This window comes from Passer montanus, unplaced genomic scaffold (genome assembly GCF_014805655.1).
Source record: "Passer montanus isolate IOZ18808 unplaced genomic scaffold, ASM1480565v1 scaffold71, whole genome shotgun sequence".
NCBI classification, from domain to species: domain Eukaryota; kingdom Metazoa; phylum Chordata; class Aves; order Passeriformes; family Passeridae; genus Passer; species Passer montanus.
The window spans coordinates 500,707-516,413 of record NW_024372259.1 but is presented as its reverse complement, the minus strand read 5'-3'; the positions used below and the strand labels follow the sequence as shown (position 1 = coordinate 516,413).

Below are 15,707 nucleotides of genomic sequence, written 5' to 3'. Positions count from 1 at the left end.
CTCCAACAGGTCCTTGTCCTTCCTGTGCTGGGAGCCCAGAGCTGGAGGCAGGTGAGGTTTCCCCTGAGCAGAGGGGCAGAATCCTCCCCTCTGCTGCTCCCCCACACTAGTTTTGATAAATGCTTCTCTCCCACCTGTCAGAAAGCATCCAGCAGGCACTGAAACGTGTCAAAATCCTCGCCCACAACTGAAGGACCATGGAAGCAACCTATAAATCATGGCACTCTTTGGAGAAAATTAATTAAGCTTGCCTTCAGATTTTATAACCTGGTCTTGCCAAGTGAGGTAGATTGTGTTTGCCTATAGACAGTGGTTTGGTGTGGTTAATCAAATATTTAAAAAGTAAATATCTATGTTTAATTAAACATCACCATTGTTTATGTTTAAATAAAATATGTTTAAATTACGACAGCTTGTTGTGTCGGGTTGTGTGTGAAACAAATTACATTTAAATTACCCACAGCATCTGTACAGCTTGTCTGTGTTCTCTCCATTTCAGATGCAGTTCAGCAAAATCTTAAGGAATGTCAGGTCACAGCCTTCAATAAAACAACTTCACCATAAAAGCCAGTGGGCTGTGTCCTGTTGCCTCTGGGACAGCTAGACTGCCCATGTGGGCATTGATTTTAGGCTGGTTTCTTGTCACTGGGGTCAAGAGGTTTGTTTGTTACATGCTGTTTTTTGAGCTGAACTGTCATAAAAAAAAACCTGTCTCAAAGCTGGCAAGGCAAGCAGGCAAAGGAGAGCATTTCACAGGAAGAAAAAAAAAGCCAGACTCTCTGACCAGCTTCCCATTTACGAATTCTTACTATTTGTCTATAAATGGTGTAAATTAAATTATATCCAGATTACTTTTATCCCAGCATGGGTTCAGGTAAACCACAAAAGCATAAGGAAGGCAGAAGAATTCAAGGAGGAGGAAGATTATTTTACTGAATATTGCAATAGAGAAATAATAAGAAGAGAGTATCCCTGACACTGTCCCCAGACACTGCACACTGGTGCACGAATGTGGGTAATAAACAGGAGGAACCAAAAATCATTATATTCATTACCAGAATTAGGAATATATAGTCATAACTGGTTATTGAAAATGAGAATTTGTTCAGGAAGCCTAGGCAGGAAAAAGGAGACATAAGGTACAGAATGAATGATAATATTTGGATCATGGCAAAAAGGAAAAGAACTGTTGTAACCAGATGATTTACAGGGGAAGAGAATAGTCCAAATCCAAAACACTCCCCCACACCAGCCACTATGAAGAGAATTAATTCTACCATCCAAACCCACCAACATACAAATGAATTATCAAGCTGAACTACAGAAACAATTTATTTAAAATGCTTACAAAAATCATCTGCAATTTTAGACAAAACATTTAGGAAAATGGTTAAGTAATTTGAAGGCTATTAGCAATTCCCTTCAAGAATTCAGAAAAAGATACTGAGGTTTCATGAGACCAGCAAAAAGCAAACAGTGCCTACCCTAAATCAAAAAAGGATGAGAATTCAGAGGCCAATCACCTTTATCACACAAAATTTTGTATCTTCCAAATTACTGGAAGAAATTATTAAGCAAATTATTTGTAAGGCCTTGGATGATAAGATTAACAACAATCAACAATAACATCTCAAAACCAAATTATGGAATCTTGACTGCAGCAAGGCTTCTGACAACATATCAGCTAATACTCTCCTAAGCAGGATGAGCACTGGCTATACAAAACTTGGTTGAAATGCTTAGAAAATGGCACTCCAAAGTAGTATCAAGTTAATTTTGCAGTTAGCCCTCCAGATGCTTACATCTTGAGTCCTGAACTGCTTCTGTGAGGGAACAGGTATGGAATATTTTTCTTGTATTTGTGGAGGATATCCTGTCCAGGTGAGTGCTGTAAGCACTTTGAAAGATCTAACTGGAATTGAACAAATCATGATGAGTGGGAACAAAGATCTGAACTAAAGAGGATGTAATTCAATAAGGTGATAAAATACTACACACAGCTGGGAATAATAATTGGCAGCAAAAAAGCGAGTTTGCGACACAGCAAAGCAGCTCCTTTCTAGAAAATCCTGGTTCGTGGTAGTTCACAAAGAGAAAATGAGGCAACAGTGATTTGTGACCTAGCCTGTATCACACAGACAACCTGCCACCACCTACAACTTGGGCTGCCCTGCAGTGCCAAACACCTCCTCCATACTGGCATCAACAGTGGTGGGGTGAGTTTTGTTTTCCAGGCAAAAGGGCCAGCGTTCATGTCCAGGGGCCTTGACAGAGCCCAGCACGGGGGACAAAAACAGAAGAAATGCTACATATTGAATTGTCAGAGCTTATCCTCCCCTCCCCTCCCCTCATACACACACCCACGCTGGGACAAAAGAAAAACCAAATGCCAGGGAAAGAAAGAAAGAAAACACCCACAATGTTGGCCGCAATGTGGTGGGGAGAACAAAAATGGTGGTGTCTCCTGTCTCAGAGAATGGAAAAAATCCCAAAGGGTTCATGCAGCAGCTTGGGTAAAACAGATGAGAATCTGGTAAATATCTTGCATGGGTCTCCTCTTCACAGCAGATGAAGCTGGTGGATTTCATGTCCTTTCTCTTGTTCCCTCAGCTTTTCTGAGGTCTGGGGCTGGGATGGAGTGGCCTCTTGCCTTCCCCCTGGTTCCTGGCCAATTCATCTCCCATTGATTGTCCTCTCTGATCTAAAACCAGAACTCAACCAATTAAACCATCCAATTAAAGAAATAAACCACTGAAGGATTGCTGCTGCTGTTTCCAAGACCAGGGAAAGGGAAGAAAACCAACTTTTTGCCTAAGATAACAAGACCCAAGCTAGCTAAGCAAAAAAAGGAAACCAGAATGTACAGCCTGACAGATGCCTGGGCAGTAAGGCTTTGAATAAAGCCCTCAAAAACCCCCAAGGCTCCCCCCTCCCCTGGACCCACCTTAAAGCTACAGAAACCATTTCTGGGTCTAGAACAGATAATCAGGGAATAGAAAACCACCCCAACACAGCCCTGCAGAGGGACCCAAACAGGCTGGATTGATGGGCCAACACCAGTGGTGTGAGGGTCAGCAAGGCCAAGTCTCAGATCCCTATTGTGCACAATAACCCCTGCAGCTCCAGGCTGGGGCAGAGTGACTCAAAGTCCCCGCTGGGAAAGGCCCTGGGGGTCCTGGTGCCAATGGCTGGGCAGGAGCCCAGGTGTGCCCAGGTGGGCAAGGAAAAGCAAGGCAACACAATGGAGAGGCAAGGTGAGAAAACACAAGAGGGGCAAGGCAAAGGAAGGGCAAGATGGACGTATGGAAAGGCAAGGAGGGGTAAGTCAGAGGGGCAAGGTAAACAAAGGCAAGGCCAGGCAAGGGAGTGGCATAGGAAGGGTGAATCAATAAAGGCAGGAGAAGGGAAGAGGGAGGGGAAAGAATGGGGCAAGGGAGGAGCAAAGCATGGCAAGGAAAGTAAGAGGTAAAAGAAGGTCAAGGCAAAGGAGAGGAAGGGAAGGAAAGGCAAGAGAGGGATAGATAAGGCAAGGCAAGGGAGGGGCAGGCAAAGCATGGCAATGAAAGAAAGTGATAGGAAAGGGTAGGCAACACAAGGTAGGAGAGGTGAGGCAAGGAATGGGAAAGGTAGGCAAGTCAAAGCTTGTTGAAACAAGACAACATAAAATGTGTTTCTTTTTCAGGCTGGCCATTTCCAATCAGAGGTCTCTGTGCAGAGATGCTTGGGCAAGGGTGCTCAGTTAGGGATGGTTCTCATTCATGCCTTGGGGAGCTTTCAGACCAAACCAGCTCTCAGGGGCTGAATTGCAACACAATTCTGTAAACTCTGCTAATAAATATATATTAAGTGCCCTTGCACAGAGGGTTCATGTGCACAAACACATGTGAATGGTAACAGATGATACTGTAAGCCAAACCAGGTGGTAATGAAAAGATGAGCATATTAGTAGTCGTAAGACTGCATATGAGGAAACGAGTGATAACATGGCAAAACAAACAAAAACATCGCAAAATGTAGCTTCTTTCAATGCAACGGATTAATAAGATAAAAGAAAAAAATATCAGTGACATTCACATAAATGTGTCAATTTACACCAACAAAACTCAGGAAAATGTGACTGATCTCAGACGTAGAGTCGCTTTATCTTCCAGACAGAATCTTTCCACCAATCATTCCAACGCTGAATTGCCAGCAGCTGAGCTGCATTTTCTTCCTTGATCTGGGCAAACAGCTGTTCAACCTTACTTTTGTATTTCTGTTTTAAAAAAACAACAAAATTAGTAGTGATGAAATATAATTTTATTTGCCTAAATCCAGGTCCTGACCCATTGTGTCAGAAGACTTCATAGAGGCCACTTATTTTTTGCCTTTGATAGCAGAACTATATGAATAATTAACTATTAGCTGTGTTCCTTCTGTGTTCTTTTTAAAGACTTTTGAAATTCAATTATCAATAATGTTTAAATTTTGCTAAAATGCAAGACCTTCATCTCAGTTCCATTAGTTCCTAAGAGTAGAGTTGCCTTCTCTCCAGACAACACGGGATGCACTCAGGCTCTTACTGGAGCTTCTTAACTCAAAGGTATGAACTGAGCTATTACAAAACTGCAAAAAAAGTTATTTCCTCTAGACAGAAACTTGTAGACTACCACAAAAACCTCAAGGCACTTTAATATTCTTAAAGAGCCCATGCTCCAAAACATAAAGTACTGTATTTTTAATGCAACACACGTGCAGGAAAATACTTCTGTGGTGTGTGTGCATTCTACATCCAGTCCTTTTATCCAAACAACCACATTCCCTTCAAATCTGTGCTGTAATCAGGTTCCTGGGCACCAGAGCTAGATACATAAAATACACATGCAAATTGATTGTTTTGATGGCATTTGCCATCATTGACAGCATATTTTACATTCCCCTATTAAAAGCAGATATTTAAAAAAAGTTAATTTAGTTCAGTGGGAGTACAATTACTTCCAGGTTAGATGCTAAAGACATCTCCAAGTGATTTAACATAAAAATATTCTCCTAACTGCGGAGTACTGCTGTTTTGAGAACCACTGTCTGTGCCAGTCAGAGGCAGAATTGTCTGCATTCTTTTAACAGACTCAGTGAAGAAAGAGTGATTATATGGATGGTGGAAACAGTAATCTGTGATAGCTGTGGATATAAGATAGGTATGAAATATTTTACAGCTCTTCATCTTTTATGAGAAAATCAGCTTTTGTGATCTAAGGCTGGAGATAAAGGCTTCAGAAAGAAAGGTGAGTGAAAACAGGCAGAACTGGAATGGCACTGGGACACAGCTGCTTTTGGAACTATGATGGTGCAAAATGCAGTGTCCTGTTTCTGACACCATCCATGCTTCTCTGCTGAAACAATTCCCTTTTCTCATGAATGAGAAGACTCCACGAGGAACCAACCCTGCAGCTTTTGTGATCTAAGGCTGGAGATAAAGGCTTCAGAAAGAAAGGTGAGTGAAAACAGGCAGAACTGGAATGGCACTGGGACACAGCTGCTTTTGGAACTATGATGGTGCAAAATGCAGTGTCCTGTTTCTGACACCATCCATGCTTCTCTGCTGAAACAATTAAACAATTCCCCTTTGTCATGTCTCTGAATGAGAAGACTCCATGAGGAACCAACCCTGTCTGCTTCTGACAGCATCACAAGGAAATGGACAAGAGAAAGGATTCCTACACACAAATAATATGGCCTTAAGATCTGCAAACACTGTGTATGTTAAAAAACTTACAGACACAACAAAGATTCTGTAATTGTCTTCTTAAAAAACCAAACCCACAACAGCAGCAGCCCACTCAAGAGTCTTTCCCCACAAACCCACCTTATATGCAGCTTGTCTTGCATCCACCACTGCCAGATGGGCCAGGGTAGTCGTAGCTGTTGAAACTGATGCAGTTCCTCTGCAAAGAATATAGTCTGGAGTGTCAGGAACAGTAGTCTCAGGTATTCCTGGCCAAGACCTATAAACACAAACACATGAGAAAAGAAGTTAGAAAAGAGAACAGATCACACTAATTCACATTGCTTGGACTAAGGTTCCAAAGATCAATGTTATCTTTTTTCCCACAAAAGGTTTACCCTAAAAACATCTTTGTTTAGTACAACTACCTGTTCTTTTAAAGCATCAGGATCTCTCCACAGTATAGAATTCATTTCTTCTGAATGACAATACACAGACTATTCAGAGATCTGAATGTAATGAATTGATAACTAGTGGCAAACAAGTGGCATAGCAATAGCAATGACATGGTATTGTTTTACAATACTGTATGTAATTCACTTTTATTTGGATCCATTGCAATTCTTTCTTTAAAATCATTACCCACTCAAACTACCCCATTACTAGTTCAATGACATTACTAATGATGAGCTGCAGTTTCAACAAGTGCAGGAAAAAACTATCAGGACAGGGCTTGTTATCAATTCAGAGCAGAGGAATTAGACAGAACAATGTTCAATATCTCCAAATACTACCTCCTTCCTCGTTTGACTAACTGTTGAACTTTGGAGGCTCCCAGAGGAAGTTCAGTTTGTTTACAAGACATTAAAGTTGGCATCTTCTCTGTAGGTATTTCAGTTCCTGGGAGGTAACAGAAGATACGCTCAGCAGAAACAAAACAATGTCAGGAATACAACTGTTTTGGAATAATTGTGCTCAATGCTCTTCACACTCAAAAAATAACTTTGCATGTTTTATTATGCAAATATTTTAATTTAAATCAAATAATCTTAATATCAAAGCCTCCTCCTCCTAGGGACAGATTGCTGCAATCTTTGACAAGGGAGCAGAGGCCTGAATAAGCAATCTCTTCTTTTCTTACCTGCTACTTTTACATCATCAACAGTGATGGTTTCATCTAGTTCCAACAGGAGCTTTTCAGTGAGGGCAGCCAGTGCAGAAAAAAAGCCCTGAGCACACTCAGCAGCACAATCCTGTTGTAACATTGGAGACAAGTGAGAGGAATTCCTTTGATAATTGGATCTCCTCTACTTTTAACCTGGCTCTGAAAGACTACACAAATATCAAACCCTGGCATTCTGCAACAGCTGCAGATAACACATAAGGCTCAAAGTTGCACATAAAAGGGTCTTGAAGTGTCTCCGCAGTATTCTTAACATTGCCTGACTATCTAAAGACCAAAAAACTGTAGAGTTTTGAGTATAGGTATCTAGTAGTTACACATTTGGGTTAAACATGATAAGAACAGCTTCCAGCCAAAGAGAAGATCATTCTGGAATTCAGGTACATTGGGTGGAAGTGCTTAGCCCAGGTGTTACTCTCAAATACCTATTTGTGTTTCTGTGTCTGCATGCAGAGCTAGGAGTGGAAGGAGATACCATGGAATTAAAAATACCAGTACTCTGCAGACAGTGTAGAATTTGGAGTAAGTGGCCTGAGAGAACTAAACAACAGGCTTTAATGCTGGGGAACCAACCTTCAATTAACCCAGGGGGCAAAGGGGGGAAAGTATTTTGATTCCTGAATCTCTCCTGTAAATTCAGCTTATTTCAGTTCTTAATCTTATGTAGAAAAGTGTCATTATTTGCACTAATGAAATGCACAAAGAAGAAACCCTTCCAGGCATCTGTTGTCTGGAAGAAAGAGAACTAACCAGAGGATGTCACCACCACAGCCAATACTCCTACCCACCATTAAGCTCACAGCCAGTGGCTTCTATGAATGATATAAAATATCAGTAAGTTCCACAATGTATCTAAGCAGCTGTGTGTGTACAGATATGTTTATGTCTATATTAATCTAATGCTGAAAATACATCACTTTAAATATAGCAATATATGAACAGGATTGCTTAAATCTGAAAAAAATTTCATGTTTCTTTTGGATGGGGAGGAAAAAATGTATCCAAAATACACTCTTCTTTCCAAATACAACATTTAAGTTCACATTAAGCAAGGGTTTTACAATTACCTGTAGCATCTTTGTGTTGAGGTGAACACCATCAGTTTGATCTTTTTGCCTTTTTATTTCCTCTTGGCACAAAGCCTCCAGCTGAAGGGAGTTATTTGGGTGTCCTAGGGAGTAATGTAATTTTCTCCAGTGCGTAGTCTTTAAGCAAGTATGTAAGAAAGAAATGCCTTCAGTAAAGAATATACTGTGAGTCATAAAAAGGAAGAAGTAAACCACAAACATTTTCTATAAAGGTATTCAGAAAGACAAGAAAAATGGAGCTACTTCTTGGCTGTCTGGATATAAGCTTTGCAGTGCAATCTGCACCAAATTGTCTCTCTGCTGGTCTCTGGTCTCACTTTGGGATTTATTTTCAACAAAAAATCATCTCTTCCACCACGAGGTAAGTAAGGTATTTTTTATATCTCTGTATTTGTAATTTTTACGTCTCTATATTTGTAATTTTTACCTGATTTTTAATACTCAGACACAATTTCTAGACACTTTAGCATTTTCTGTGTGATCTCCATTATGATACTGTTCTCAGTTCTGATATTACTTGACAAAATATGCCTCTTTTACAAATGATGGTAAATACAGTATTTCATTATCCCTACATCACAGTTCTTACAAAGGAGTGCACCCATACAGTAGGAGTTGTCTGGCCATACTCCAGGGTCACAGCCCTCACAGAGCTGACAATCCAAGTGTAAGATGACAGGCAGGGCTGAGAAGATTAGAAAGGGGCAGCCCAGTGCTGGAAGCTGGGAGAGAAGGGACAGAGTTCCACAAAATCCAAAGCTTCCAGGAGAACTAAGCAGACAAACTGCAAACACAGAAAACTTTACCTGTGGTCAGCTCAGCAGAAAGTGATGACGCAAACAGTGAGAATGAGAAAAATAAAATGTTATCAATCTGATGCACTTACCATGGGTTACACTACAAAGTATTCCAGAATGTCCATGATACATACCTTCACATCCTCCCAATCTTTCAGCTGTCTGTTGAAGAGATGCTGAATATGACCAGTAAAAGAGCTGAGTTTCTGCTCATGTTCTTTTAAAAGACTTTCCACGACCAGTTGGGAAACAGAAGAGAGCTCCTCCTCAAAGCACTTCAGCTGATCCCGAAATTCTTTTTGGAAAAGACAGGGTATGCATGTGACACAAACAGCCTGGAATTTTCTCACACAGAGATTGTGTCCCCGGCATTCCTTTTTCTAGGTGCTTGAGAAACATACACTTGCTCAAAGATGTGACTTTGTACAGGTCTTTTAATTTAGTCAAGTGCCCTTCTGCTACACTTTTTGTAGCTGATAATACATACAAAAAGAATATTACCTCAATTTCCAGTAAAGTCAACTGGAGTTTTTCCACTGTGTGATGGATTACGATGACAACAACATAATTCTTGGTCAATGCAATTTTCAGCTTATATACTGAAAAATCACATACTCAAGAAAATGTTTTGTAGCTGATAATACATACAAAAAGAATATTAGCTCAATTTCCAGTAAAGTCAACTGGAGTTTTTCCACTGAGTGTGATGGATTATGATGACAACAACATAATTCTTGGTCACTGCAATTTTCAGCTTACATACTGAAAAATCACATACTCAAGAAAATACAAGTCTTAACTGAATGAATTTACCTCTAAGACAGAAATTGTAGTAATCATCTGTCTGCCTTTGGTATGACAGTAGTTTCACTTTGAGCATTTCTGCCCAATGTTCAAATGTGTCTGGCAGATCTTCAAGCATTCCCAAGTAAGGATTCTTCTTTTCTCCATAGAACTCCTGCAGAAGGGAAAGATAAACCAGAAAAAATGTTGATAACACATTTAAACACATCACATCTAGGTAAATAACAGTAGGAGAAGAAAAGAAACTTTCTGGGCAGTCTACCAAATATTGAAAGAAGCAAATAATTTCTCTGACACAGGAGTACACCAATGAAAGCAGAACCAACTAAAGAACATGACATTTCCTTACCTCACCAAGGGAGAGCAAGGTGTTGTTACCATTCCAGAGAATATCCATAATAATCCCTTTAAAAGTACTAAAAACCAAAAAAAAAAAATTTAAAAAATTAAAAATATGATCCCACTGTTAAATAATCACACTGGCAATATTCATTGTTTTTCAAGTATTTTGTTCGGGTTGATTTTAGTACATTTTTCAGAGCATACACAAACCAATGTTCAGAATGCTTAAGAACCTTCCCCCACATCAGCACAGATTCTCTTCAGATGCAGCCAGTACAAGGGGCTATTGTAATTGCTCACTAGAGAGCACTGCCATGTCACTGTCACAAAAAAGCAATCTTAGCCAAATTCCTGTGCCCAAAGAGTTTACCATGCATTTCAGATAAAGCAAAAATATTTCAAGGGGGGTCTAGCTGTTTACTGGAATTATTTTTAAACACTATGGAATAAAGTTCCCAAACACTTAAACATCTTAAGCATTAATTTGAATAGTTTTGCATGGCATGTACAAAATATCTCATTTCTACAGATTACAGCTGCACATATGAAGAAACAATATATAATTTTCTTAGAGAAGGGGAATGGAACCTTGTTTATTCCCATTAATGGAATACTGAGTACAAGAAAAAAGATATAAAATGTATTTGTCTTCTTAGGTGTGAAAATAATTGAAAGAGAGGCTATTTGACATTCCCCACCCACTTATAAAAGTACAAAACTGGCTCCAGTAAGACTCCCACTTCAGACATTAGACAGAATGAACCAGATGATTTACATCTTCACTATTATTACACTGCAAAAAGGAACCGTTCTGGAAGTACTTTGACCTATAAATATCAAGGCTAAATACCTCAAAATTCAATGGTGAACTCTATAGGTCACAATGATAGATAGATAGATAGATAGATAGATAGATAGATAGATAGATAGATAGATAGACAGACAGATAGACAGACAGACAGATAAGATAGATAAGATAGATGCATACATACATACATACATAGAGGGATTTTATAAATTAACTTCTTGTTCTGGAAATATATTACTTACTCAGACTTTGTAGCCTTCTTTCCAAATAGCTGGGATCTGTCATCCTTGGTAAGAGATTTTCTGCCTTTTTCACTGGAAAGGGAAAACATTAATTTGAAACTATCCACAAGTGCTTTCCTTCTCTGGCTGATGATTTGAGATAGTCAGTCATATGACAGACATTAAACTGAAGAAAAATTAGAAAAAACCTAACTCTAGAACTAGTATTCTATGTGTCCTGGTTCTGGCCAGGACGGGGTTAATTTCTGCAGCAGCCAGGAGGGGGTATGGCCAGGACCTGGAGGTTATTCTCTACCTCTCATCATTGTGGGGGTGGCTGGAAGGGTCCCTGCTGTAGGGGAATGTGGTGGCAGTCTCAGGGGTTTCCTCATGGTGAGCATTCACATGTGAATCACTTGCCTCTTTTGTACACTTTGCTGTTAACATTGCTGCTGTTACTATTAGTTTTTTTATCTCATTGCTATTTCTAATAAATGTGTTCTTATCTCAACTATATCTTCACCTTTTGTGCCTCCAATTTTCCTCTGCAGCTGCTGCAGGGAAAGGGGAGTGAGCAAGCAGTACAGGGTTTGGAGTGTTTTGCTAGCAGCACAAAATTGGGAATACAATTCCCAAACCATGACAATACATAGTATTCTGATGGAAAAAGGTTCTCAGAATTCTCTTCTAAACTCTCAGTTGATCAAAATTTTTTTGTTGTTTTCACTATCACAGTAGCTCATTTCATCAGTCTGTGAACTAAGCTGAAGACAAACTATGTAGACACACCTGAAAATTAAGCCACACTGATTTAAGGGTTAGTCTATATTTCAACAACTTCAAAATACAAAACAGCAGCAAATGAAGGAGAAAAATAATAATATTTTTCCAGTCAAAATCTGGGGGAAAAAAACGCCACAAATCTGATCATGTGGACATAAACAGGTAAGATATTCCAAGTGATAAGCAGTAAATGGAAAGAAGGCTGTACAAATGAGAGGTAAGAATCTTTCAATTAATAGACAAAGTTTAGCTAAATTCTTGCATAGGAATATTTGAAGTGGAATTCCTCCTTTTAGGGGTCTCACCTTTTTTTTCGTTTGGTCTCATCCCGAGATGACCTCTTGCTAGTAGACTTCTGAGAATTTGTATCAGATACCCTCTTCTTTACTGGGGGAAGAAGTGCTTATAGTTAACAAGGAAAGAAGAATATTGCACAAATGCCAACTGAAGTGCTTTTTATATGTGTATATATATTTTGTATTCTTATTTCTATTACGTTTCCTTACAACATCAATGGGACAACTACAGCAGCAATCATTTCTGTCAAACAGGGCTGAAGTAACCCAGAAGTAGCAACAGTGGTAAAGGTTTTGTGCTGGGGCATGAGTCCCAGGAATGTCACAGAAAAGACTTGGTAGATGGAGGAGATTTAAAGCAAATTGGAGGCAGGTGAAGAAGGAGAATGAATGGGCTACATTCATAGCATTGGTGGTCATGGAGACTTGCAGATGTGGAAGAGATTGAGGATAGCTTTGGAAATGGCTGCAGAAGAGAGATGAGGAAATGGGAACACTAGGTAGGGAGCATCTGGGATTACCTTTGTGCTCACCTTTGAGTAGATGATGTCACAGTGTGAGAAGGATCCCTGATTCCCTGTATACTTCATGATTTCTGCTCTGCTTCTTTTCTCAACCCCATTTCCCTTTTGCTATCACAAACACAGGTACTCTTTATAACATTATTATCTTATTCTGCAGTTTTCATTGCTTTAGGAGCCCTAAATCATCTTTATCTAAGTAAAGATGTCCAGGGAAAGAGCTGAGAAGCACAACTATCTCAGAGTTCCTAGCATAGAAGTCACTGGCTTGGACCATGTTAGATCTGTGCAGTAAAATGCCAAGAACTAAAATTTAGATGAAAAGAAAATATTAAAAGAAATACAGGCACACCTGGATTCTTTTTCCCCCGATTTAGGTCTCGATATTTTTTTGATGGGTCAAATCTGAAAAGAAAAAAAAATAAAGAGCTAAGTACTACTGCATATCCTGTCATTTTATGTTCTATACCATATTATATAGCAAACTAGGCAAGTTCTCTATCCCTATCATGTGCTAATTGAGTTAAATTTCTGAGATTATATTTAACAGATAGGGTTACTTTTAGAACTCACAGTGTATACAGAAGTGATTTCATAGGACTGATTGTTTAACTGGAATTTTGGAATTTCTACAAGCAAAACTGCATTAAAATACTATTTGCAAATCAAACATTTCTCACACTCTTCATTTTACACTTTGTGTATTCAGTCACCTAGGTAGCAGGTGATCACCTTTAACTAAAATAAGGCTCTAGAAGACAAAAATTAAATACCTGAAATTTATCATTGTATACTAGATGTCACTCACAAAGGGGTATTTTTAGCTATGAGAAATCTTTGGTTTAAAAAGAAAGTCTCAGCTAGACTAATTTTTAATCTTAGACTCATTAGAAAATATCTAGTAGTATTACCTATGACCAGTCTATTCACTAGTTCTGGGCAAAGAAAATATAAATAAAGACATGATAGAAAAATACCTTTAAACAAACAAGTACTTACCCAGCCAAATTTCCAATAACTTTTATTGCCAAATCATCAAAAATTGATGCATCCAATCCACTTGGATTTAACAAAGGGAATTTGTCAGGATCCAGTCCCATCACCATCCTTTTGCTCTCCTCTCTGAGACTCTCTTTTGGAGCAGCAGGAGCAATGACATCTTGTGACCTCTGATCCACATAGGGAGTGGCTAAGTGCTCTTGCAACGTCCCATCTGTGTCAGGAGGGGTGAAGGTCTCCTGAAATGGGAAGAAAAATGAAGCCCTCTAGACCATAGCAGGCAGTTAGTGAAAGCATTCCATGTAATGGCTGACTACTAGAGCAGATTTTTTAAACGGACAGTATCTTGCTTCACAGGCTGAAATAGATTTTTTGTTATTCTAACAGCAATGTTGTTTCAGCTATTCAGTTCTAAAACACATCAAAGCAGTTAAAAATAGGTTCTCATAATCATCATTAACAGTATTTAAGGGTATACTCTTAAAACAATGATCCACTGAGATTACAAAATAAAGACAGACTTTCCAGAAAAGGGAGGAAAGAAAACACAACCTGTATGATAAAAACAAAATTCTTTTAGGACACATTTGGGCTTTTTAAAAAAATATTTTAGAGAAACCTGTGAAGTATATACCTCTGAACAGTGCTACACTTTGAAAACAAACTCTTGTGAAGAACTGAGCAACTTATTGCAATGCCATGTATCTCTTCAGCATTTTGGAAACTTGCTGATTTACTCAGCCTCTTAAAAAGGCTATCCTAATGTTACAGAGTCTTTGACACCTCGGCATAATGCAGATTAATTTTTCATTTGAGAATTCAAAGCACAAATTCTGAAAGGCCATTAAAACATGTATGTATGAAAATTCTCTCAATATTAAATAAAATACAGAGAATGTGAATGTTATCTTACAGCAGCACGTGGGATCTTTGCCTTTACTACAAAGCAGTCAAGATACTTGCTCCTCTTTTTCAGCTCTTCCAATACCTCTCTGGCAAAAGCATACAACTCTTCAGAAGTTAAAGCCTGAAAGATATGATAATACAGATGGTATTTACCAAACTGACTGTTCTAACCTTTTCACACATGCTGACTCTTGCAAACAATATTATTTGCCTTTGTTCTGTCACCAGTTTATGTACACATACATGGAAGCAATGAGATTGTATAAGAGGCTGAGGTTTTGGTTTGGCAAACAGGAAAACAGGTCCTGACTGTCCAAAAAGGACTGCTGGGGTTTTAAACCCAGCTGGAAATTAAGCATCACACAGTTCAACCATCCTTCTCTCACCCCTTGCCCTAGTAGAATGGGGAGGAGAATCAAAGGAAAACTTGTATGTTAAGAACAGTTTAATCATTGAAAATAAAATGAAATACAGTGATAATGGTAAATAATAATAATAATAATAATAATAATAATAATAATAATAATAATAATAAAAAGTGAAAGACAAGTGATGCACAATACCATTGCTCACCACCTGCTGACCAATGCCAGACCCCCATTCCTGAACCCAGACTGGCCCCTCCAGATAACTCCCCCAGTTTATAGATTGGACATGACATTCCATAGGCTGAAATATAATTTTTGGCCAATTTAGGTCACCTGTCTCAGCTGTGCTCCCTCCCAGTTTTCTTTGTGAACCTCCTCAGTGGCAGAGTAGGAGACAAGGAAAAAAATCTTTGGCTTAGGATAAACAGGACTTGGCAAAAACTGAGTTATCAGCACCACTCTCATTCTGAATCCAAACCACAGCACTGTAACAGCTACTGAGAAGAAATTAACTCCACCCCAGCTGAATCCAGGACAAGGACCTTTCTGAGCAAAAATTCTGTGTTTCTGCCCAGCCCAAATATGAGGAAACATAAGTCTTCCTGAAAAATATTCATTTATGCCAAATCAATAACAATTAATAACAAGTCAAATTAAATACCATTTCCTGCTGATTAGAAGTTACTTCTTTATCTGCAGTAGAATGAACATAAGCATCTCTCTTCTGCTGGAGCTTTCCCAGGTAAGACTTTAATGTGACTGACTGCAAATTGGAATTCGCTACCTAAAGCAGAAGCAAACTTTAGAAAACTGGATAAGTAAAATCCCCATTCACAGGAATTTCCAAGGCTTCATTTTCAAACCATCAGAACCCACTGATAAAAACT

At 38.9% G+C, this 15,707-nt stretch overlaps 1 protein-coding gene across 1 annotated transcript in view; it reads right to left on the bottom strand.

The window, feature by feature from the left end:
* Positions 1 to 1,369: 1,369 nt before the first annotated feature.
* CCDC180 (coiled-coil domain containing 180) overlaps positions 1,370 to 15,707 on the bottom strand; it is a 59,021-nt gene continuing 44,683 nt past the window's right edge. The window contains exons 31-44 of the mRNA XM_039730356.1: positions 15,482 to 15,604; positions 14,460 to 14,573; positions 13,547 to 13,785; positions 12,900 to 12,952; positions 12,036 to 12,117; positions 10,969 to 11,040; positions 9,926 to 9,992; positions 9,586 to 9,730; positions 8,907 to 9,067; positions 7,955 to 8,092; positions 6,846 to 6,957; positions 6,499 to 6,604; positions 5,846 to 5,984; positions 1,370 to 4,255 (exon numbers count right to left, since the gene is read on the bottom strand). Of these exons, the coding sequence (XP_039586290.1) occupies positions 4,124 to 4,255; positions 5,846 to 5,984; positions 6,499 to 6,604; positions 6,846 to 6,957; positions 7,955 to 8,092; positions 8,907 to 9,067; positions 9,586 to 9,730; positions 9,926 to 9,992; positions 10,969 to 11,040; positions 12,036 to 12,117; positions 12,900 to 12,952; positions 13,547 to 13,785; positions 14,460 to 14,573; positions 15,482 to 15,604 (1,683 nt within the window). The 3' untranslated portion in view covers positions 1,370 to 4,123. The remainder of the gene's footprint in view (positions 4,256 to 5,845; positions 5,985 to 6,498; positions 6,605 to 6,845; positions 6,958 to 7,954; positions 8,093 to 8,906; positions 9,068 to 9,585; positions 9,731 to 9,925; positions 9,993 to 10,968; positions 11,041 to 12,035; positions 12,118 to 12,899; positions 12,953 to 13,546; positions 13,786 to 14,459; positions 14,574 to 15,481; positions 15,605 to 15,707) is intronic.